Source organism: Plecotus auritus (assembly GCF_963455305.1).
Source record: "Plecotus auritus genome assembly, chromosome: 10".
In the NCBI taxonomy this organism is placed as follows: Eukaryota; Metazoa; Chordata; class Mammalia; order Chiroptera; family Vespertilionidae; genus Plecotus; species Plecotus auritus.
Genome location: NC_137785.1, coordinates 42,818,673 through 42,843,331, shown reverse-complemented (window position 1 = coordinate 42,843,331; position 24,659 = coordinate 42,818,673). Strand labels below are relative to the sequence as shown.

Here is a 24,659-nt window from a genome sequence, read left to right as displayed (position 1 = left end):
GTTATACAGCCATCACCACAAACAATTTTAGAACATTTCATCATCCTAAAAGGGAACTCCCTGCGTATGAGCAATCATGCCCCATCTCCCCCAACCCCCAGCCCTAGGCAACCACTAATCTGCTTTAGAGATTTGCCTTTTCGGCACCTTGCATATAAATGGGATCATATCATATGCAGTCTTCTGTGGCTGGCTGCTTTTACTCAGGACACTGTTTCCAAGGTTCCTTCGCGGCGTAGTGCGTGTCAGCCCATCAGTCCTTTTTGTGGCTGAATAAGATTCCATTGTATGGGTGAACAACATTTTGTTAGTTCGTCAGTTGATGGAGCTTTGAGTTGTTTCCACCTTGGAGCTAACATGAATAATGTGGCTTTATAATAATTTGCATACAAATGTGTGTGGACATATGTTTTCTTTTCTCTTGCTGAGTCATATGGTAATAATAATTCCAAGTTTAACCATTTGAGGAACTGCCAGACTCTTTGCCGAAGTGGCTGCATCATTTTATAATCCCACCAGCAATGTATGGGCATTCTTCACTAACACTTGTTAACATAATATCTCTTTCATTATAACCATCCTAGTGGTTGGGAAGTGATACCTGATTATGGTCTTAATTTGTATTTCCCTGATAGCCAATGATGTTGAGCCTCTTTTCGTCTGCTTGTTGGCCATTTCTCATCTGTCCAGTTTTTTGTTTTGTTTTGTTTTGTTTAAAATATATGTTATTGATTTTTTACAGAGAGGAAGGGAGAGGGAGAGAAAGCTAGAAACATCGATGAGAAAGAAACATCAATCAGCTGCCTCCTGCACACCCACCACTGGGATTGTGCCCGCAACCAAGGTACATGCCCTTGACCGGAATCGAACCTGGGACCCTTGAGTCTGCAGGCCGATGCTCTATCCACTGAGCCAAACCGGTTAGGGCTCATCTGTCCAGTTTTCACCCCATCTTTCTCTGGGCCAGCCATTGTGAAGGTCACCACTGACCTCCATCTAGCCACAGAATGGTCAGTACTCAGTCACATCTTGCTTTTTAAGAAAAATTTGAGCCCTAACTGGTTTGGCTCAGTGGATGGAGCGTCGGCCTGCAGACTCAAGGGTCCCGGGTTCGATTCCGGTCAAGGGCATGTGCCTTGGTTGCGGGCACATCCCCAGTGGGGGGTGTGCAGGAGGCAGCTGATCGATGTTTCTCTCTCATCGATGTTTCTCTCTCATCGATGTTTCTGGCTCTCTGTCCCTCTCCCTTCCTCTCTGTAAGAAGAAATCAATGAAATATATTTAAAAAAAAAGAAAAAAGAAAAATTTGACACAGTGAATTCTCCTTCATTGTTTCTTTTTTAAAAAATATTTTTATTGGTTTTTAGAGAGTAAGGGAGAGGGATAAAATAACAGAAATGTCGATGAGCCCTAGCTGGTTTGGCTCAATGGATAGAGCATCAGCCTGTGGACTGAAAGGTCCCAGGTTCGATTCCAGCCAAGGGCACATGCCTGGGTTGCGGGCTCGATCCCCAGTAGGGGGCGTGCAAGAGGCAGCCAATCAATGATTCTCTCTCATCATTGATGTTTCTATCTCTCCCTCTCCCTTCCTCTCTAAAATCAATAAAATATATTTTTAAAAAAAAGAAAGAAAGAAACGTCGATGAGAGAGAAACAGCATCCATCGGCTGCCTCCTGCACACCCCCCACTGGGTATCAGGCCACAACTCAGGCTTGTGCCCTGACCGGGTATCAAACCAGCGACCTCTTGGTTCATGGGTCGACACTTAACCACTGAGACACACCGGCTGGGCTCGCCTTCATTCTTGAAACACTTTCTTCTCTTGGTTTCCCAGATACAGGGCTGGTTTCTGCCCCCTGCATAACGGGCCATTTCTTTCCTGTTTCTCTACTGGCCTCCTCATCTAGACATTGGAGTGCCTCGGGGCCCTCTCCTGGGCCACCTTCTCTTATCTGTGTCAGACCCTCCCTAGATAATTTCTTCTGGTCCTGTCGTTTTTAAAAATAAACTGTACTTTCAAATGGATCCCTTCGGCTCTGGCCTCATCCATGAGCTTCAGATCTGTGTGTCCAATTTCCTCTTGCCATTTCCATGTGGACGTCTAAAGGTCAGCTCACATTTAATCTGCCGCAAACAGAGCTTTTGCTCTTCCCCCCACCCAAACCCATTCCCTTCCTGTCTTTTCTTTTTAAGATATTTTCATTGATTTCAGAGAGGAAGGGAGAGGGAGAGAGAGAGATAGAAACACCAGTGATGAGAGGGAATCATAGATTGGCTGCCTGTGGCACACTCCCACTGGGATGGAGGCCGAAACCTGGGCATGTGCCCTGACGGGAAATCAAACCTGTGACCTCTAGGTTCATGGGACGATATTCAACCACTGAGCCACACCAGCCAGGGCGATATTCAACCACTGAGCCACACCAGCCAGGGCTCCTGGCTTTTCTGTATCAATACCACCCCTGCCACCAGGTTGCTCAGGTCCCAATCCTCTGTGTCACCCTGATTTGGGCCTTTCTCTCCCATCCCCCAGCCCCTTCCAGCCCATCAGTTAAACCCTTCAGAACACAGCCAGCCGCTGCTCACCACCAGCACTGTTTGGGTATTGCAGGAGCTCCTCTCTGGTCTCCATGCTGGTCTCCCACAGCAGCCAGAGTGATTTTTTAGTAAAAAATGTCTTAACCTTAAAAAAATTAGATTTTTATTATGAAATACCTCACACATTCAACATCTTACATATCACATCTATATTCCTTTAAGGATAAAAATAAAAATTACTCTGTACTCTGTATCTGACCCAATACTTCAGAAACCTCTGTAGGCCCCTCCTTGATCGTATCTACCTTCCTTCCCCTCCAGAGGGAATTTCCTGAATTTGGCTCTGTTTTCTTGATTTTATCTATTTGTTTTATCATCTATGTATAGAGGCCTTAACAATTTCTTACTTGTCTTTGGGTACTTTTGAACTTTTCATGAACTCATACTTTAGGCATTTATCCATGACTTATTCTTTTTGCTCAACATAATTGTTTTTTTGCTCCTATTTATTCCTGTTGATGTCTAAAACTGGTGTTCATTCATTTTTACTATATAACATGAATGTACCACAATTTATCCGTGCTATGCTGATGGCCATTTCGCTTGCAGTTTTCAGCTGTTACCCAGTGCTGTCAGGAGCATTCTTTTACATCTCTTTGTGCACATGTTCATATGTACCTGGCAGTAGAAATACCAGAGTTTACTATATGCCCACCAGGACACCCACAATTAAAAAGATAGAAAAGGTTGAGGCACGGAACAAATGGAACTCTCATACAGTACTAGTGGAAATATAAAATGCTACAACCACTTTAGAAAACCATAAGGTTATTTCTAGTAAAGTTAAACATACACCTATCCTAAGATCTAGCAACTCCACTCCCAGGCATTTACCCAAGAGCCATGAGAGGTTGTGTCCACAAAAGGATTTGCACAAAAAGTTCGTGGCCATTTTATTCCTAATGACCCAAAACTGGAAACAGTTTAAATGTCCAGACATGGAGAAGGATAAACTGCTGATGCACACAGACTGCTGAATGAATCTCTAAAACACTGCACCAGGCAAAAGAAGCCAGACGCCAGAGTATATACTGTGTGTTTGTATGGTTCAAGAGCAAGTCAGTCCAATCTGTGGTGGCAACTCAGAGAAGTGTGAGTGGTGCATATTGCCTGAAGGGAGCACAGGGAACTTTCTAGGCTGATGGCAACGCTCTGTATTTTACATAGATGCACACATACATGGAAATTCATCAAGCTTTACATGGAAAGAGTTCTGCATTTTATTATATATGAATTAAACCTTACTGGGGGAAAAATTGTTCCAAGTGAGGTAGGACTTGGGGGTTGGGGTGTCCTATCTCACCCCACCCCATGGGCCCCTTAAGTGTCTACTGAAAGAATAAAGAAGCCTCATGAGCCAGGGGGCCCAGAAGGCTAGCCTGCTTCGTTTTGCGGGCAACAGAGGTGGGGACTGATGCCAAAGTGTGTGAGCGCGCGCCCCCCTCCCCCACCCCCCAACTTTTTTATATCCGGGTATATGCATGGGCTTAGTGTGAATGGTCAGAGCAGCTGTGAAGGGGAGAAATCAGAATTAGTCAGTGGGCTCCTGGAGGGACTGGGAGTTCCCAGGAGAAAACAAGACAAGTGAAAGCACTTAGTGAGGGTCAGCAGTGGGTGACTTCTGGGGTTTTTAACGCATGCCTGGGGACCTCTGATCCTTTTTAGTCCCAATTAGCAACAACCTGCACTTCCATTTGCACTCAATGCAAGCTGAGCAGCAGCTCAAGCTCCCGGGAGCAGCCTGGCCGTGGGGTTCCCAAAGCTAGGGCTTTTGCGGGCCACTCCATTTCTGAGCTCTTTCCTAACATGTTGTTGCAACTAGGGCTTTTCCTCTCCCCACCAAGGCGGTCAGTTACCTCGGCTGCCTCTTCACTGAGTTAGAATCCCCAGGAGTTCTGACGCCCCTGATGGGGGATGTTTCCTTTGGAGCCTCCTGTGCCAACTCCTGCCCAGCCCCTGCCTTCAGTGGCCACCATAGGCTGCCCACCAGAAACCAGGTCTCCCCAGTGAGGCCCCTCTCTCCCATCCCTTGCTCAGGACCGTCACGGCCTCCCAGGGCCCCTTGCCTCGCAGCTGATACTCAGGTCACGGGCTGCTGAGAGCGGGACCCTGTAAAACCAAGTTCTCTTCCTTAGATGTTGGGCATGGAAATGGGCAAAGGGGGAACTGGGAGACCGTTCAGCCAAATGTCATGCCTGGAGTTGGGCCTGCCAGATGGCAGTAGAGTTGGAAGGCGCACACCAGAGCCAGTACTGCTGGGGCCCCAGTGGGTGAGAGCCAGGAGCCCTGGGTGAGGCATGTGGGGGAAGCTTCACTCTTTTTATTTTTTTCAATATATTTTTATTGATTTCAGAAAGGAAGGGAGAGGACGAGAGAGATAGAAACATCAATGATGAGAGAGAACCATTGATTGGCTGCCTCCTGCACGCCCCCTACTGGGGATCAAACCCACAACCCGGGCATGTGCCTTTGATCAGATTCGAACCTGGGACCTTTCAGTCCGCAGGCTGACGCTCTATCCAAAGAGCCAAACTGGCCAGGGCGGAAGCTTCACTCTTGACCCTGGGAAGCCAGCTTCTGTATCTCCTTGTCTCTCATCCCTGACCCCTGGCCAGTCACAGGCTTTGGACCAGATGGACCTGGACTCAAATCTTGCCTCCATTTTTGAGGTCGTGACTTACACAAGTTCCTTCATTTGTGTGAGCCTTGTCTTCCCCCCCCATGCCCGCTGCTGCCCCCTGCTGAGTAATGCCATCCGTATTGGAATGTGCTGGCTCCTTTCCCTGATGGCTTTGACCCCAGAAATTTGAACTGCCACGAAGGGGTAGCTGAGGTTCTTAAACACAGAGGCGGAGAGACCTTCTCTGCAGCCAGGGGCAGCAGCCAGGGGACGCAGTGAGTGGTGGTGAGGCCCAGGGGTCAGGTCAGAACTGGGCTACCAGGTTAGGCAGGAGCTGGCGGAGAGAGGCAGGGAGCCAGGATTAAGTAATCCTTGTGGTGGTAGGACCAGGGCCTGGAGGCCGCACTCTCAGCATTGCCTTTGACCCTGCCCCAGCTCCTTTGCATATGACATGGATTCAGGCCAAACCGTTGGCAAGTGGCCTCTTCTTCCTGCTCTTGCCAGCCAGGGTAGCACAGGGCTCAGGCTGTCAGTGCCCCCAGGGGCCTTGGCATTCATTTCATTCATAACATCCAGATGAAGACAATGCCCAGAGGGCTGGGTGGTGGTGGTGCTGAGCCTGGCACTCTTTGTTCAGACACAGTCATGTCCTGTCCCTGACTCCAGAGCTGGAAGGATTGTTAATTCCTGAGCTAACCCAGGAATGCCTCATCTATAATCCACATTGAGAGAGAAGAGGGCAAGTGTCAGGGCCCGGGCCCAGCCTCCTGTGTTACTTAGAGGCTTCTCACAGGCACCAGGATGGGAGTCATGTCTGCAGTCCCCTGAGATCTTCTCTGGGATATTGTTCAATTAAGTTTTACCTGAAATGAACCTCACATACCTGAGCTAGGAATATTTTAAAAACATTTTATTAAAAGTTTATTATAAATTGGTCCCACAGGCCACAAGGTAATAAAAGGACAATGCGCAGCCTTGCAGGAAACAGGCAGGGAGCTGAGGAGGGCCAAGATGAATCTTGGGCCTTGGTGAGCGCATGCCTGGGGTTAGGTAGGGGGCCCTGTAAGGGAAACTGGACTAGGAACTTTCTAAACCTGGTTCTTGCAGGGACTTGCCTTGTGACTCTAGGCCAGTGGTTGGCAAACTCATTAGTCAACAGAGCCAAATATCAACAGTACAACGATTGAAATCTCTTTTGAGAGCCAAATTTTTTAAACTTAAACTTCTTATAACGCCACTTCTTCAAAATAGACTCACCCAGGCCGTAGTATTTTGTGGAAGAGCCACACTTAAGGGGCCAAAGAGCCTCATGTGGCTCACGAGCCACAGTTTGCCGACCACTGCTCTAGGGAATCATTTTCTGTCCTTATTTACCTTCTGGCTAAGAAGTGAGGATGGTGGGCTAATCTTGTCCTGAGGCCCAACGTTAGGAGAGCAACGGCCATCTGTGGATAGTTAGAGACGAGAGCCCTTTCTTTTGTCTACCCTTCGGTTAAGTGGGCATTGCCTCTCCTACCAGATTTGTCCCCTCTGGGACTTGGGGGCAGAGCTGGGGGAGAACGTGTGCAATTTTGTCTGCACGTTACTTTTTCTCTCTGCAATTTCAGGGTCATGCTGAGGCAGCCGGGCGCCTGACAAGCGAGGGGAACCTGCCAAGGGATTACTGCTAGGAGGAGCCAACGGCAAGAGGGCAGGATGGCTGGCCCCTGAGGAGCGGGGATGGGCAGAGCAGCCTCTGAGTCTGGGCCAGCAGCACCAGGAAGGAGGCCTGGGCTCTGGCTGGGAGCCTGGCACACGCTCTGCTGACCCAGATGACCCAGGCTGCGTTCAAAGCAGCACGCCGCTGAGCAGCAGCTGTGCCCAGGCCCCAGGACTCCATTGCTGCAGGAGCTCTGCAGCCCGTTAGGAAACTGCAGTGGGGCCAGGACCATCGGGAGAAGGGACCTGTACCTCGATGGGAAGTGGAAGGACAGAACCTATCGCAAGGAGGATCTTGGTCTCTGCAGCAGAGTTTTGTGACACCCACAGAGTGTCCTGGTTTCTTTCCTCAGGGTTGGCACCCAGTTCCCCTCCCCTGGCAGAGGGGTTGGGCCCAGAGGACCATCTGAGGGGTGGCTGCTTCTTGCATGGAATCAAGGCTGCTTGAAGCCCACGTGTTCTCTGTTGTGATTGGGGTTCAAGGGCTTCCCTGCTGCAGGGGACGAGGGGCTGCCTCGGTGTCTGCTCATGAACCACAAGGACCTCGACTACTCCAGACTGGATCATTTCAAGCCGCCAAAGAGGGGGACCCCCAGAGCTGGCAGCCAGCAAGCCCAATGGACTAGAAGGCTGAAATGGACTGACCTCCCCCTTGCCAGGGCAGCGGGAGAGGCCGAGCATCTGTGGCCCAGCTAGTGACAGAGGGACCCAATGAAGCCATAAGCAGGGGCCCAAGTGGCTCAGGGACAGGGGAGCCACTCTTGCCCACGTGCTTTCTCCTTACCTTGAGGTCGGGCGTGGCCTAGGACTCCTGCTGCCATCTGCTCTGCAGCACACGCCCTTATGCCCTAAACAGGCAGGCCTGCCAGTGGGTTGGGAAAGGAGTGGCCACAGGGACTCCGGCCGCCCTCCGGGCTGGTGGTCCAGCCTCCCGGGGCTTCGCACCATGAAGTGCTCCCTGCGGGTGTGGTTCCTCTCCGTGGCCTTCCTGCTGGTGTTCATCATGTCACTGCTCTTCACCTACTCTCACCACAGCATGGCCACCCTGCCCTACCTGGACTCGGGGGCCCTGGGGGGCACCCACCGGGTGAAGCTGGTGCCTGGCTATGCGGGCCTGCAGCGCCTCAGCAAGGAGGGGCTCGCTGGCAAGAACTGTGCCTGCCGCCGTTGCATGGGCGACGCCGGGACCTCCGACTGGTTTGACAGCCACTTCGACAGCAACATTTCCCCTGTCTGGACCCGGGAGAACATGGATCTGCCCCCTGATGTCCAGAAGTGGTGGATGGTGAGAGAGGCATGGCCCCTCCTGCCTGCCTTTGCTGCTCCTCTCTGGGGATCTGTTCCACCACCCCATTTGGGAGTCACTGTTAGAGCCCCCTCTGGGATTTGGGCTGTCTTCTGGCCCTAGAGTCTTGACAAAGCAAGAGGCCCATTTAACCAGAGCTATCTACTAGGATCACAGAATCTGAAAGGCAGAGTGAGCTTTGGCCTGGAAGGAGAGAGAACTGATCTTCCCTAGTGCTTTTAGGAGCATAGACCAGAAATGCTTACTGGGCCAGGCAGATGACATAGATGAGAGAAGTGGTTGGATTCTGCCTTACAGATCCTGCTTCCTGGCCCAGACTGTCAGAGTTCCTAAGGACAGGGAGAGGAGGGGTCACCAGGAGTCCCACAGGCCCTTCCTGTGACAGCTTGGAGGGTCCTGCCTACTGCTCATAGTCACAGCCTTCCTTTCATGGGAAATATCAAAGTTCAGAGTTCACAGGGCTTGCCCAAGGTCCCAGGTCCCAGTAGTGGCCACCTAGGTCCAGAACAGGGCTCCAGACAGAGATAAACCTATGGGCAGGCCAGACTTCCAGCCCACAGGGATGGAACTCAGGGCTCTTTAAGCACCACACAGTAGAAGCCGCTTTTCCTCTGCCCCGGCCCCCCCAGTCATCCTCTTGAATCGTGAACTTAGGAATACTCATAGCTAAGCTCTTTCCACACTGAGTTTGTGTTCTTTTTAAAAATTTTTTTAATTTGATTTTTTTTAGAGAGAGAGGAAGGGAGAGAGAAAGAAACATCGATGTGTGAAAGAAACATCCATCAGTTGCCTTCTGTCTGTGCCCCAACCAGGGATCAAACCCACAATCTGGGTGCCCTGACTGGGAATTGAACCCGCCACCTTTCAGTGTATGGGACAAAGCTCCAACCAACTGAACTACACCAGCCAGGGCACTGAGTTTGTGTTCTTGTTCCCAGGGGTCCTTCCTGTGCTTAGAAGAGGTTAGAGAAGCAGACCCACTCTGTCCCCTATCCCTTCCACGTATTCTGTCCCCTGAGCAACTCCTGCTCAGCCATAAACCCAGGTATTATGGCTCAGACCACAGGGCATTTTACTTTTTAAAGATTTTTTGTTTTTAAATATATTTTTATTGATTTCAGAGAGGAACGGAGAGGGGGAGAGAGATAGAAACATCAATGATGAGAGAGAATCATTGTTCGGCTGCCTCCTGCATGCCCCCTACTGGGGATCTAGCCCGCAACCAGGGCATGTGCTCTTGACTGGAATCAAACCCAGGACCCTTCAGTCTGCAGGTGGACACTCTATCCACTGAACCAAACCAGCTAGGGCTAAAGATTTTTGTATTGATTTTTAGAGAAAAAGGAAGGGAGAAGGAGTAAGAGAGAAACATTGATGTGAGAGCACAGCATTTATTGGTTATCTCCTGCATGCTCCCTACTGGGGGTCTAAGGAATGGAACTGGCAATATTTTGGTGCATGGGACGATGCCCAACCAACTGAGCCATACTGGCCAGACACACAGGGCATTTTTTTTTTTTAATATATTTTATTGATATTTCACAGAGAGGAAGGGAGAGGGATAGAGAGCTAGAAACATCGATGAGAGAGAGACATCGATCAGCTGCCTCCTGCACACCCCCCACTGGGGATGTGCCCGCAACCAAGGTACATGCCCTTGACCAGAATCAAACCCGGGACCCTTCATTCCACAGGCCGACGCTCTATCCACTGAGCCAAACCGGTTTTGGCCACACAGGGCATTTTAAAGCCCTAGTTTGACCTTACCAATTGGTGGCGTGTGGGCCACGGCCAGCCCACTCAGTGTTTTTTAAATAGTACTATTAATGGCCCAGCTGGCGTGGCTCAGTGGTTGAGCGTCAACCAATGAACTGGGAGGTCATGGTTCGATTCCCAGTAGGGCCATATGCCCGGGTTGCAGGCTTGATCCCCAGAGTGGGGTGTGCAGGAGGCAGCCAATCAATGATTCTCATCATTGATGTTTCTATCTCTCTCTCTCCCTCTCCCTTCCTCTCTGAAATCAATAAAAATATATTTAAAATAATAAATATTACTGTTAGTTATCAGCATTTATGAATCAGGATATTGCACATGAAATCCATACTTTCAGCTTCTCTTGAAAAGTTAGAAAATTTAGTCCTTCTGGGCTCACAATCTCTCATGGAAACAATTGACTGAAGTTGACTTTTTTTTTAAATTTAATAAATCTTTATTGTTCAGATTATTACAATTGTCCTTTTTTCCCCCATAGCTCCCCTCCACCCGGTTCCCACCCCACCCTCTGCCCTTATCCCCCCCCCACCCCGACCATTGTCCTTATCCATAGGTGTACGATTTTTGTCCAGTCTCTTCCCGCACCCCCCACACCCCTTTCCCCCCGAGAATTGTCAGTCCACTTCCTTTCTATGCCCCTGATTCTATTATATTCACCAGTTTATTCTGTTCATCAGATTTTTAAAAAAATATATTTTATTGATTTTTTTATAGAGAGAAAGGGAGAGGAATAGAGAGTTAGAAACATCCATGAGAGAGAAACATCGATCAGCTGCCTCCTGCACACCCCCTACTGGGAATGAGCCCACAACCAAGGTACATGCCCTTGACTGGAATCGAACCTGGGACCCTTCAGTCCGCAGGCCGATGCTCTATCCACTGAGCCAAACCAGTTAGGGCTCATCAGATTTTTTTATTCACTTGATTTTTAGATTCACTTGTTGATAGATATGTATTTGTTGTTCATAATTTTTATCTTTACCTTTTTCTTCTTCTTCCTCTTCTTAAAGAATACCTTTCAGCATTTCATATAATACTGGTTTGGTGGTGATGAACTCCTTTAGCTTTTTCTTATCTGTGAAGCTCTTTATCTGCCCTTCAATTCTGAATGATAGCTTTGCTGGGTAGAGTAATCTTGATTGTAGGTTCTTGCTATTCATCACTTTGAATATTTCTTGCCATTCTCATCTGGCCTGCATAGTTTCTATTGAGAAATCAGCTGACAGTCGTATGGGTACTCCCTTGTAGGTAACTAACTGTTTTTCTCTTGCTGCTTTTAATAGTCTCTCTTTGTTTTTTGCTCTTGGCATTTTAATTATGATGTGTCTTGGTGTGGTCCTCTTTGGATTCCTTTTGTTTGGGGTTCTCTGTGCTTCCTGGACTTGTAAGTCTATTTCTTTCACCAGGTGGGGAAGTTTTCTGTCATTATTTCTTCAAATAGGTTTTCAGTATCTTGCACTCTCTCTTCTTCTGGCACCCCCATAATTCCGATGTTGGTACGCTTGAAGTTGTCCCAGAGGCTCCTTACACTATCTTCATATTTTTGGATTCTTTTTTCTTTTTGCTTTTCCGGTTGGGTGTTTTTTGCTTCTTTGTATTTCAAATCTTTGACTTGATTCTTGCGGTCTTCTAGTCTGCTGTTAGATTTCTGTATAATATTTTTTATTTCAGTCAGTGTATGCTTAATTTCTAGTTGGTCCTTTTTCATATCCTCGAGGGTCTCGCTAAATTTATCAGCCTTTTCTAGAAAATTCTTGAGTAACCTTATAACCGTGGTTTTGAACTCTATATCCAGTCATTTGCTTTCCTCCATTTCTTTCATTTGTGACCTGTTTCTTTGTCTCCGCATTTTGGCTGCTTCCCTAAGTTGATAGAGTGGCTTTATGTGCTAGGTTTCCTGTAGGGCCCAGTGGCTCAGCCTCCCCAGTTACCTGAGGTGGACACTCTTGGTGCACCCCTTTGTGGATTGTGTGCACAGTCTTGTTGTAGTTAAGCCTTGATTGCTGTTGCTGTTGGTATCACTGGGATGAATTGACCTCCAGGCCAACTGGCTGTGAGGATTAGCTGTGTTTACACTGGGAGAACTTCTGTGCTGGAGACACCCTTATGAGACAAGACTTGCAAAATCCTCTGTGCTCAGCTTAGAAGGGGTGGAGTCTCAGAGCGGAGCAGACAGCATTGGTTTCCTGTCAGCCCTGCCCTAATAGGCCCCTGTGTGTCAGTGTCCTGTGGTAATCGCTGCAAGCACCTCTGAGAGAAAGCTGCCTTCAAACTCCGCCCGCCGCCAGACAGTCCAGTTTCTCCCCGAATGAGTCTGGGTCCCCAGAGTCTTGCCCGGAACTGGAGTTCAGTGCAGTCGGGAGCTTTTGTCTCCCTCCTGGTTGAGAAAGCCAGCTGCGCACTCAGTTGGCAGTCCTCTCCGCACGCGTCTCAGTACCTCTGCCTCCTGCAGCTCCTCTGAGTCTCAGTGTGCTTTCTCTTTCCTTCTAGTTGTAGAATTTCCACTCAGCCAGCCTTCCTGTGGTTCTGGATGATGTCCGTTTTGTCTTTTAGTTGTAGTTTTGAAATTGTTGTGTGAGGCAGCAGTTTAGGTTTTTACCTATGCCGCCATCTTGGTTTCTCTTGAAGTTGACTCTTATTGATGGATGGGGCCTCCTGTTTGCCCTGGGCCCCACCTGCCACTTCATTTCTGTGTGTCACCTGCCTGGCTCTGAAGGCCTTAGAATGCTACCTGGGCCTCATTTTGTGTGGGGTTTTTTCACCTGCATGGTGGTGGGACATGCAGGAGACCACTTTCATTCTGGCTGTTCTAGCATTGAAAGAAGGTCTGCACCTCTCTGCCTTCCCTGGAGGCTCAGGGAGTGGCTTCACATATCCCATGAATTCTGCCCCAGGCAGCTTCAGTCACCCCCGGCCTTGCAGGGTTCCTGGGGCACTCCCTGTAGACTGATTGGGAATGAACCCCTGCAGCTCAGCTGGACTTTACATCTTACCTGCACTTCAAGACGACCTCTTGATGTGACTCAGAGTTGCCCTGAGGGGACAGCTGAGCTGGGGCCTCTTCATGCACGAGGAGCCCACCCAAGAAGTTTCTCTGTTCCTGGGACAGGCCTACAGGTCCCTGGAGAATGTGCCTTGACCCCCAACCCCCCTCCAGTGCATCAGAGCAGCTGGAAGGGAGACTTGACTGTTGTTGGGAGGGTCCTCACTGCTCAGAGAATTCCTGCTCCCTGACAGCCCGGTTAGGGGTCCTGTGTGGCTTGGACGTGGCGAGGGAGGGGAGGCAGGCAGGAGTCCCTCTCTGCTCACACCCACTCCCTTCCCTTCCCCTCTGCAGATGTTGCAGCCCCAGTTCAAGTCACACAATACCAATGAGGTGCTGGAGAAGCTGTTCCAGATAGTACCAGGCGAGAACCCCTACCGTTTCCGGGACCCCCAGCAGTGCCGGCGCTGTGCTGTGGTGGGGAACTCCGGCAACCTGCGGGGCTCTGGCTATGGGCCAGATGTGGACGGGCACAACTTCATCATGAGGTGAGCCACGGGGACCCCAAGCCTCCTGGAGGGGGGACTGGACTCCGTGGCCTTGTCGGGCAGTGTAGGAGCTGCCAGCTGCTGGGGCTGCTATAGGTCTCTAACACCCAGACCTGTGATAGGTTCTCGCTTTGTTGGGGTGGATGAGGAGGCAGAATTCCCTTTCAAGACTTTGCTTGAGGCCTGTACTCTGTCTCCAACTCTGAGTTAGTCTGAAAAGAGCTGAAACTAGACTCCTGGCTGGCTGCTGGTGAAAACGCCCACCAGAGGCCCTCCTACCTGCCTGGTTTCCTCAGTAGTTGCACCAGGGGTGAGGTCCCAAACCAAACCAGCATCTTGCTTACCAGTAATAGTCATAGGTGATTCCTCCTGAAACTCACAGAAGACGGATGTCCTGGGCAGAAGAAGAAAAGTAGAATCCATCAAACAAGCAGATGGATGTCTGGTGCTTGCTCTGGGCTGCTGTCCTTTATGTCACAAGGTTTAGATTGAGGGGGAGGGGGCGGGTGTGGGTGTCACTCATTCACAAGACCCAGCCTTGAGGACAGAAGGGTTGGATGGGCATTCATTCCAGATGGGGGACACAGAGCAAGAAATCTGGGGATGGACAGGGGCTAAGAGTGGACTTGTAAGCTGAGTATGCACTGCTCCTTCTGCCCTGAACCTGTTTTCTGACTTCTTCACTGGACTTGGAGGCAGGAAGTGCCATCCCACTCCTTGGAGGAAGAGCCCTTAAGAATAAGATACTGAAAATGCCCAGTTTTCATGAAGTACCTCTTAGGATGAGCATTGCAAAAAAGACCGGTTTCCCAGGAGGAGGAAGGAAGGGTTTTATCTTAGAATCTGTTGCTGTCTCCATAGCAACACCAAGGCAGCAATGTCTCTGAGGCTTTCCTCATTCCTTGCAAAACCCTTCTTATGGTGAGAATGGTGCGGTAAGGGGGAGGGGGATGCTAGGCCCCATCCAGGAACCCAGAGCCCCTGAGATTCTCCCCATCGTCCAGTTGCTGGCAAAGGAGGCAGGCTGGGAGCTGAAGAGGGGCCTCTGTTTACCCAGAGACTGTGGCTGAGGTTGGGGAATGAAGCGTCCATTATTCCAGTCAGGCCTGGAACGCTTGAGAAATGTTCTAGACTGCCTGAAGCCCTGCCTCCCTTGCCCTGCCATCTGCATCTCGGTGATGGTTGGAAGCTCCAGAGTAGAAGCACAACAGACAAGCTAAAAAGGCTTTGCTGCTGTGATGGTGGGCGGCCCCTCGTCAGGCCAAGCTACAGAAAGGAATTCACAGATGTTCCCTCACAGGTACCAGGCTAGGAGGCATGGTATGTTACAGTGCACCCCAGAATCGATTTGTGGAAGGGGTGACCCAGATGATAATTGGCTGTCTGCTGACCTATAAGGAGCCAGTTACAGTGGAGATGACTCTGCTTATACGCTTATTTTGCTTTGGAACCAGAGGGGAGGCCTCCCTTCCTGGAAGTAGGACCAATGTAAAGACCCCACCGGGAGAGCCAAGCTGAGTTACAATGAGATGATGGCTCTACCCACCTAAAGGTCTCCTCCTCCTGAATGTCTTCTGAGCCCTGCCGACAACTCCAAATGGAGTTGATCTGGTCCTGCCTTAGCTGGCCAGCAGATGGGTCCACAGTTCTTAGAGCAGTGCCTGGCGTATTGTAGCCATACATACATGAATGAATGAAAGGGACTAGGCACCAAACCCTAACCACGAATGCATGTCTACCCTGCCTGTGCCCCTGCCCCCAGGTCTTCTTTGGCTGCTGGAGGCAGCCAAGGGCAGACAGAATTCTAGAATGCTTTGCCCTTGAGATACAGGAAATATAGCTCATCCTCTGCCCTGCTCTGCCCCCTTTCCGGGGCTTGGCTTCTCTGGAATGAATCAGAGCCTCAAAGCAAAATCCTGTCTCCAGATGCATGCCATGTTCCCCTGCATTGGAGACTCTGAAATACCTTTTGGACCTCTTACTCTGTTTATTCCCAAACTTTTGAAGATTGGTGGCTGCCCAGCAAGTGGGAGGAACCTCAAGGAGGTGGAGGCTCTGCAGCAGGGCCCACTGAAGGGTGGGAGGCATAGTGATGCCATGTGACAGGTCTAAGAAGGGACTTTGTGAAAGCTCTGGCTGCCAATTCAGTGGGGAAGGCAGGTGGAGGGCTGTCTTCAGAAGCCATCCTGGGGCAGCAGTAGCCCTTTGATCTGCAGGACCAGCTTGGTCTCTCCATTTCTGGTGAGATGAGGTTTGTTTCTTGGGTCTTCACAAGAGTCAACCTTGACCCAAGCTCCTGTCTAGCCTAGAGCCCAGCCAAGTCTTCCACTGCCTGCTACCCTTCTGTCCCCCCAGCAGCTGAGGAACACCATCCCTATTAAGCCTTCCTCTCCAACCTGCTCTGTTCCTCCCAGAAGGGAGGTAATATTGGGGGAAAAATGTACACAATAAAAAGGAATTCTCCTAAGTTCCATTTCCCAAGAGTAAGAATTATTCATAATTTTAATACCATTCCAGATATTTTTTCTATTTGTATATCATACTATCAAATTTTAAGTCTTCCTTTTCTATGTTGTAATTCCCTCCTGCTGCACACAGTAGGTATTCAAGAGCTATGTATTATTATAAGGAAAGAAGTGGGATACCTCACACCACTTGTTGTTTTCACTGAATAACTCTTGGACTTTTTTTTTTTTTTTTAAAGAATAGTTTACCAATTTTTAGAGAGAGAGGAAGGGAGAGAGAGAGAAACATTGATGTGAGAGCATAACAGCAATTGACTGCCTCCTGATTAAACCCACAACCTTCTGGTGCACAGGATGATGCCCAACCAACTGAGCCACACCAGCCGGGGCTCTTGGACTTATTTCTTTTTTTTAATATATTTTATTGATTTTTTACAGAGAGGAATGGAGAAGGATAGAGAGTTAGAAACATCGATGGGAGAGAAACATCGATCAGCTGCCTCCTGCACACCTCCCACTGGGGATGTGCCTGCAACCAAGGTACATGCCCTTGACCGGAATCGAACCCGGGACCGTTCAGTTCGCAGGCTGACGCTCTATCCACTGAGCCAAACCCGTTACAGCTGGACTTATTTCTTACCAGCACATGTAAATCTACTTCATTCATTCTGATGGCCACATGGTATTTGAATGGACCAAAATGTATAAACCAGTCTTTATTGCTTGATCCTACTTTTCACTATTGTGATATTGCAGTGAATATCCTGGTACACACATCTTTGCACACTTATGCACCTATTTTTTAAAAATATATATCTTTATTGATTTCAGAGAGGAAGGGAGAGGGAGAGAGAGATAGAAACATCAATGATGAGAGAATCATTGATTGGCTGTCTCCTCCATGATCGGGGATTGAGCCCACAACCTGGGCATATGCCATGACCGGGTGCGAGTGTCCCACATCCCGCGTGGTTCAGGGTTCCGGTTCAGTGTTCGGGGTGGGCTCTGGAGGAGGCTGCACGCAAATGAAAGAGACAAGACAAGAAATAATAACTTGGAAATTGGGGGCCAGTCAGAAGCCCAAGGAAGGACTCCGCCTTGTTCTGGCCTTGCCATCCCTTTTATTCAGGTTTGGGACACACCCATAGCCCTTAGGGCTTAGGCAATTGCAGTAATAGCTCGGTGATAGCCCATCAGCAAGGATTTACATAAGACTAAAAGGTGGAAGTTGCTTCAGCTACCTTTGTCTCTACTAGACAGTGGGTGTATAGCTCTGACCCTTGCCAAAGCCTCAAGGTTGACCACCCTTCCAGACGCCTTGTCCATCCCTTTCTGCTAGTGAAGGCAATGGGCAGCTTCCAACAACCGGGATCGAACCATGACCTCCTAGTTCAGACACCACTCTCAGGCTGCACCTATCTTTATAGGTGGATTTCTGGTAATGGAATTGCTAAATCAAAGTGTATGTATATATCTATTTTTTTGGCCAGCACCAAATCATCCTCTAAAAATCTTGTACCAGTTTCTTTTGCCTTTTTCTTTTATGTGTACCAGTTTCTATGGCAGTTTCTTCTCACGTCAACCTCTTGTCCCTGCAGAATGAATCAGGCACCAACTGTGGGCTTTGAGCAGGATGTTGGCAGCCGAACCACCCACCATTTCATGTACCCTGAGAGTGCCAAGAACCTGCCCGCCAACGTCAGCTTTGTGTTGGTGCCCTTCAAGGCCCTGGACCTGCTGTGGATCGCGAGCGCCCTGTCCACGGGACAGATCCGATTGTGAGCTGCCCTGCTGACGGGGAGTGCAATATGGGTGACAGGACCACCTTGGGAGGAGCCTGACTGGGGACTGGACCTTAGAATTCCTTTAAGTGACTACTTTGGCCAAGAGGGGCTGGTGAGGAGGGAGGCACTAGGAGGGAGGGCCCCAAGTGGTGCTTTAGCTGAGGCCTGAACATGTTCTTTGTCAATTCCTGCTTGGTGACAGCCAGCATATTGGAGGTGGAAAGGTGAGGAAAGAACAATCTGCTTTTGGTCTCCTTTCCAGGGGGTGGTTCCGAACTGTGGGAGCTCTGCCTTCTGAGAATTTTCTTTGGGGGCAGTTGCCCAGTCACAGTTTGAAATCTCAGGAAATTCAGTGAACCAAGGTTTTTTGTTTTGTTTTTTTAAAGATTTTTATTGATTTTTAGAAAGAGAGGAAGGGAGAGAGAAAGAGAACATTGATTTAAGAGAAACATCTATCAGCTGCCTCCTGCACACTCCTACCAGAGATCGAGCCTGCAATCTGGGCATGTGCCCTGACTGGGAATCAATCCAGCAAACCCCTGTGCCCAGGATGATGCCCAACCATCTGAGCCACACCAGCCAGGGCTAACCAAGTATTTTTTTTAGGAGCTTTATTAATATATGATTCACATACCATACAATTAATACATTTAAAGTATATAATGCAATGGCTTTTAACCTATTCAGAGTTGTATAACCATCACCACAATTAATTTCAGAGCACTGTCATGTTCTAAAAATGAAAACCTTTAATCTAAAGATCTAAAGATACCTCTGTACACCTTAACCATCACCCCCACTCCCTAAACCCCCACCCCCCCAAGGGAACCACTAATCAACTGTCTTAACCATGGTTTTAGTTGTGTGTGCAGCAAAATGTATATAACTTAAAATTTATAATTTTAATTGTACAGTTCAGTAGCATTAAGTATATTCACATTATTGTGCAAACATCACCACTACCCATCTCCAGAACTGTTTTATCATCTCAAGTGGAAACTCTGTAGCCATTAAGTAATAACTCCTCATTCCTTCTTTCCCCAAGATCCTGATAATCACTGTTCTTTCTGTCTCTATGATTAGACTATTCTAAGTACTTCATGTAAGTAGAATTATGTAGTATTTGTCCTTTTATATCTGACTTATTTCACTTACCATGATGTTTTTAAGGTTCATCCATGCTGTAGCATGTCTCAGATTTCATTCATTTTATTTTTTTAATATATTTTTTATTGATTTCAGAGAGGAAGGGAGAGGGGGAGAGAGAAACATCAATGATGAGAGAGAATCATTGATCGGCTGCCTCCTGCATGCTCCCCACTGGGGATCTGTAACCCTGGCATGTGCCCTTAACTGGCATCGAACCTTTCAGTCTGCAGGCCAACACTCTATCCACTGAGCCAAACCAGCTAGGGCAGATTTCATTAATTTTAAAGGCTAAATAGTATTCCCTTGAATGGACATGCCACATTTTGTTTATCCATTCATCTAACGATGGAAAATTGAGTTGTTGCGATCTCTTGCCTGTTATCATCATGTGTTTTTTAAAAATATATTTTATTGTTTTTTTACAGAGAGGAAGGGAGTGGGATAGAGAGCTAGAAACATCAATGAGAGAGAAACATCGATCAGCTGCCTCCTGCACACCTCCTACTGGGGATGTGCCTGCAACCAAGGTACATACCCTTAACTGGAATCGAACCTGGGACCCTTCAGTCCACAGGCCGACGCTCTATCCACTGAGCCAAATCGGTTAGGGCTCATCATGTATTTTTAAACACAAAAGTATAAGTCACAGTGTCCTGACTTTATGTTTGGGAGACCTAAAAGCTAAAATAAATGCTATAGCATTTAAATTCCATAGATTTCAAAGGGATTAGAAAAGGGAGTGTAGGTTATGGGTGTCATGAATGGCTAATAGGGAAGGAGGGACTTGTGCCAAATGTGAGGAGTAGCAAGAGTGTCAGGTGGGCACAGGTAAGAGCACACACAGTAGGTTTGAGATGATTGGGTAACTCAAGTGGAGAGTCCACAGCAGAGAGTTGTGGGAGAAAAGTTGGGGCTGGAATATGGAAGGCCCAATGTATGTCTACTAAAACATCCTTATTTTATCCTGAAGGACAGGGGAGCCATTGAAGGTTCTGAGTGAGGCACTGCAGTGATATGGTGTGGGAGAACAGTCTGGAAGCAGGGGGTCTTGTGGTGAGGCTGTCATCACTCGGGCCTGAGCAGAAGCAAAGGCATCTAAATGTTTTGTTTTTGTTTGCTTGCAGTACCTATGCTCCAGTGAAGTCCTTCCTTCGAGTAGACAAAGAAAAGGTAAGTTCCCTCCTCTGCCCCCTTCTTTATCCCCACCTCATTGGAAACAGTGCAGACCTGACCTCCTGATGTGCCTGGTCTTGTAGCTCAGGTATCCCTTAGTGCCCTTCCAGAACCTTCAGTGTCCCCATCTGCTGGGATGCCTGACCTCCACAGAGGCTGCAAGGAACCAGGGAACACAGATGAACAGGTCCAAGGGCAAGAGTGGAGGAATTGGCACAAGCTACTTAGAGCCTGGCCTGTGCCTCTAGGCCCCCAAAACCCTCATGTGCCTGTCACATTTTCTCCTTCAGGTCCAGATCTACAACCCAGCCTTCTTCAAGTACATCCATGACAGGTGGACAGAGCATCATGGGCGGTACCCTTCTACAGGGATGCTGGTGCTCTTCTTTGCCCTGCATGTGTGTGATGAGGTGGGTAGCCCAGTCTGGGGGTAAATTGTGGGACCCATGGAACAAGGGAAAGCAGCCCTTCTCAGGGCTCAGTAGTACTTCAAGAGGAATGTGTTTTTGTAGGCAGAAGCCAAGTGGCTTTGATTTCTCCCCATTTCTAGGCAATGTAGCTCTGCATTTCCCAGGCTTACTACTTTAATTTGACCAAATCTGAAATCACTTCATTTAAAAGTTAAATTTATTTACAAAGGAAAAAGAATACTACATCCATAATTGATATTACTTGCCATAAAGAAAAAATAATAAAAAACATAAATAGAATAGAATGGAGATAGTGTAGTTAAGATTCAGGGGGATGGTTATCTGCCATAGCTGTGGGCCCCAGGCCTGCTCTCTTGTTAAAAATGGAGGTTAGTCATTCAAGGAGGCATCTTGCTAGTGGGCAGGGGTGCTCTACCATACACTTCAGTGCTCACACCCAGCACACCCACTTTTGCCAGTAAATCCTTTAACGTAGGGTATTGGTACTTGACCAGTTTTCAAATAAAAGTACTCCATTAAAAAAAAAAAAAGTTAGCAAGAGTTGGGCTAGCCCTAAATTGGGGCGTTGTTCTTGAAGCAATCAGACGGGTGGAAGGAGCTGAAAGGGAGCAGCAGTCCCCCTCGGTCAGTGTCCTTAGCCCAGGCTTGGGTGTCCCCTCTTCCCATGCATCCCGCGCTCTGGGAATCGATTAGCTGCCGGCCTCCCGGGTTGTCGGGTCGCTGCGGCTCCTTTCTCCTTCCCCACTACTACCCAAGGCTCTCCCAAGGTCCGACGTGGGGTGACTTGCACCGCCCTCCCCTGCAGGTGAACGTGTACGGGTTTGGGGCTGACAGCCGGGGCAACTGGCACCACTACTGGGAGAATAACCGGTACGCGGGCGAGTTCCGGAAGACCGGCGTGCACGACGCCGACTTCGAGGCCCACATCATCGACATGCTGGCCAAGGCCAGCAAGATCGAGGTCTACCGAGGTAACTGAGAAAGGTCTGGCTGCGACTCTTCCGGCCCGCAGCTCAGCGCCTGTCTGCGCTCCGGGTCGGGACCCAAGACCAGCCCCAGGGTGGCGGCTTCCGCCTGCTCGCTTCGCCGGGCGTGGGGCGTCGCCGGGCAACGCTGAGCGCGCCCGCTGCGGTCTGGACCAATCATGCTGCAGCCCAGCGAGCGCCGGCTGTTCCCTGCCAATCACAAGACTGGGCCTGGCACCAAATCAACGCTGCGGTCGGGCGGAGCCTATGTTTATCTCAGTCAATCATGCCCCTCCTCTCGAGTCAACTTCCGGCGCTGGGCCCATCTCCTCCAATCAATGGCCTTCGGGGGCGAACCGGCCGATTCAACCCCCACAGCCCTGGTCTCTTGGGTTTTGTTTCACGCTTTTTTAAGAGTGGACGTGGCTTCTGGCCCGGAGAAGCACTTTCTTCAGGCTGGGTCGGAGCTGTCGCAATTGCTTGACCCCACCAAGGACGCTGAGAAGGAGGGAAGGGTGGGCCGGGGGTCCCGCGTGGCCTTTCAGCGGTCCAGGAACGGTCCATGTGACTTACGGGGAGCGCTCTTTCACCTCAGAGGCAAAGCCAGAACCCTCCCAGACCTCTCCAGGCTTCCGAGAGAATTTTAGACCCCATATTTCTTTTATTGTTTAGTCCGAGATGGGTGTTAACCCACCAAAGAAATGCAGTGAGAATCCAGAGGGCGAGTGGCCCCTCATCCTACCGCCTCTCCCTCCCCGCCTTTGGCCACCCTATGGAATGGCCTTTCTGACCAGGGCATTTAGTGTCTCACCAGAAAACGAACTGTGTTCACCCTTTGCTTGGGAGCGGAATTCGAACACAGGTGTAAGGAACTGGGAAGGGGACAAGGAAGCCCCCTCACATCAAATGTAAGGTGCTTCTCACTCACGTGTATCCTTGGCCCCTACTGTTCGCTACAACTTTTAGTGTCTCCTTAGGCCCTGGGCCTCCTCACCAGCCTACTTGCTCTAGAAAAAATCAAAACATGCCCTGGGATTGATTAGGGCGCTGCTTCTCTCTCTCTCTCTCTCTCTCTCTCTCTCTCTCTCTCTCTCTCTCTCTCTCTCTCCTCTCTCCTCTCTCTCTCTCTCTCTCTCTCTCTCTCTCTCTCTCTCTCTCTCTCACACACACACACACACACACACACACACACACACACACGCGCGCGCGCGCGCGCGCGACAAACACATCTTTGGCTCAAGGGAGAGGGAGCAACTCGTGGCAAAGAAGGCTGGAGATGGGGAGCCCAGCTGCCTGGTGCATGCACCTTCTTCCCTCACACATCACCCCAAAGAGGAGTAAGAAACCTCTTGCTTGGGGGTGGTTTTTGCTTTGGGCTCATAATTTAGTTAACCTGTAATGACCAGGTATGGCTGACCAACACAAATTCTGTAAAAATTCCAAGCTGGCCGTGGAAATAGCTGGGAGCCTAGCTGGGGAGGAGTAGACTTGCCCCTGCATGCCTCCTCCCCTGCCCATGGGTCCCCTTCCCCAGGCTCACCTCTTGCCTTCTCGCTCTGACTCACTTTCCATTTCCAGCTCAAGAATGGGCTGGGAAGCTAACAACCAGGGATTACAACTGGAAGCTTCTTGCATGATTGAACCCAGCTTAACCCCCTCGAGGAAGCTGCAGATGGTATTCAACGTTCAAGGTCAGGGAATTTTAGGAGGGGAAAAGAGCTTCTGTGAAGCTTCCAAACCACTGAAAGGACCCCACTATCCAGCAGTGACAACACAAATACCACCCATTTTCTTAGTGAGTTGGTACCACCAAGCAGCCTCCTGGCTGTTGGTGTAGCTCCTGCAGCTGGCTGGGGGAACAGTAACCAGAAGAGTATGAGAGGAGGCTTGGGGTAGAGCAGTGGGAACCCCCAAAAATTAATATATTGACAATTTAGCTTGAGTCTGTACCTTCCTAATTCCCAAAGTAGGTGAAATAAAGAATGGGGGTGGATTGGGGGAAGTAGGGCTTTGATGGATTGCCTCCTCCCTCTGTTCTGGAGAGCTAGGGCACCAGTCATTCTTGCCAGTCTCAATGCTTCCTGAAGAGGCTGTTTTGAGTGTTTAGAAGATGAAAAAACAATGCAATTATGCCAAACAGTATTGAGCAGAATAATTTATTTTGTTTTTGTTTGTTTGTGTGTTTGCTTAAAACATTAATAAACCCCCATTCTGGAAGAGGTAGGTCCCAGCATCCAGCCCAGATCTCCTTTTCTGCAATAGTTATTTAAACAAATGTTGTTTTTTAATTTTCTTCCCTTTCTCTCTTTCTAAATTAAAAAGGACAAAATACTATATAGTCATTAATCTGTTTTGAAATGTGTCAGTGGGGAGATGTGACTAAGTAGAACGTTGGGGAGATTTTGAAGGGGGAAGGTATCAACTCCCCAACACCTTTACACAGGAGGCCTCCCAACTCATCAAAGCCAGTTGCCTCATGTCATAACTAGAGGCCCGGTGCACGAATTTGTGCACTGGTGGGGTCCCTCAGCCTGGCCTGTGGGGATCAGTGGACCTCCGTGCCGCCACTGCCCGGCCTCACCTGCCAGCTCATCGATTCCGCACAGCACAAAGTAGTGCACGAGGCGGCAGGAGGCCGGGGAGGAGCCCGAGCGTGGGCTGGGCGGCCGGGCACCATGCCTCTCCTGCTCATCCCAGCCCCACTGCACCTGCCACTGCCACTGCCACTCTGTAGACTCGCTGCTGCTCTGCTGCAGTCTCCATCCACGCGCCCATCCTAGGGCGATACTGGTGCACCCGTGACTACGCAGCCGCCGCTTGTCATCACAGCCTCACTCCTTGCGATGCCGGTTCCAATCCAGGTCCCAGTCCGGATGGGGGAGGGGCATGCAGGGGGAGTGTCCACAGGAGAGGCTCAAGCCACCGCAGCTGCACTTGCCAGCCATGAGCCTGGCATCTGGCGCCCGTAGGTCAGCTGAGCAGTGCTCCCACTGTGGGAGCGCACTGACCACCAGGGGACAACAGCTCCTGCATTGAGCGTCTGACCCCTGGTGGTCAGTGCATGTCATAGAGGCCAGTCGACCAGTCATTTGGTAGCTTAGGCTTTTATATACAGAGAGGCTCGGTGCACGAATTCCTGCATGGGTGGGGTCCCTCGAGGTGGCC

The 24,659-nt window shown here is 49.5% G+C and overlaps 1 protein-coding gene across 1 annotated transcript in view; it reads left to right on the top strand.

The window, feature by feature from the left end:
- The window catches only part of ST3GAL2 (ST3 beta-galactoside alpha-2,3-sialyltransferase 2), a 49,126-nt gene extending 25,294 nt beyond the window's left edge, over nucleotides 1–23,832 (top strand). The window contains exons 2-7 of the mRNA XM_080646026.1: nucleotides 6,827–8,202; nucleotides 13,334–13,527; nucleotides 17,591–17,770; nucleotides 20,050–20,095; nucleotides 20,389–20,508; nucleotides 21,335–23,832. Of these exons, the coding sequence (XP_080502152.1) occupies nucleotides 7,864–8,202; nucleotides 13,334–13,527; nucleotides 17,591–17,770; nucleotides 20,050–20,095; nucleotides 20,389–20,508; nucleotides 21,335–21,508 (1,053 nt within the window). The 5' untranslated portion in view covers nucleotides 6,827–7,863 and the 3' untranslated portion in view covers nucleotides 21,509–23,832. The remainder of the gene's footprint in view (nucleotides 1–6,826; nucleotides 8,203–13,333; nucleotides 13,528–17,590; nucleotides 17,771–20,049; nucleotides 20,096–20,388; nucleotides 20,509–21,334) is intronic.
- Nucleotides 23,833–24,659: the final 827 nt, after the last annotated feature.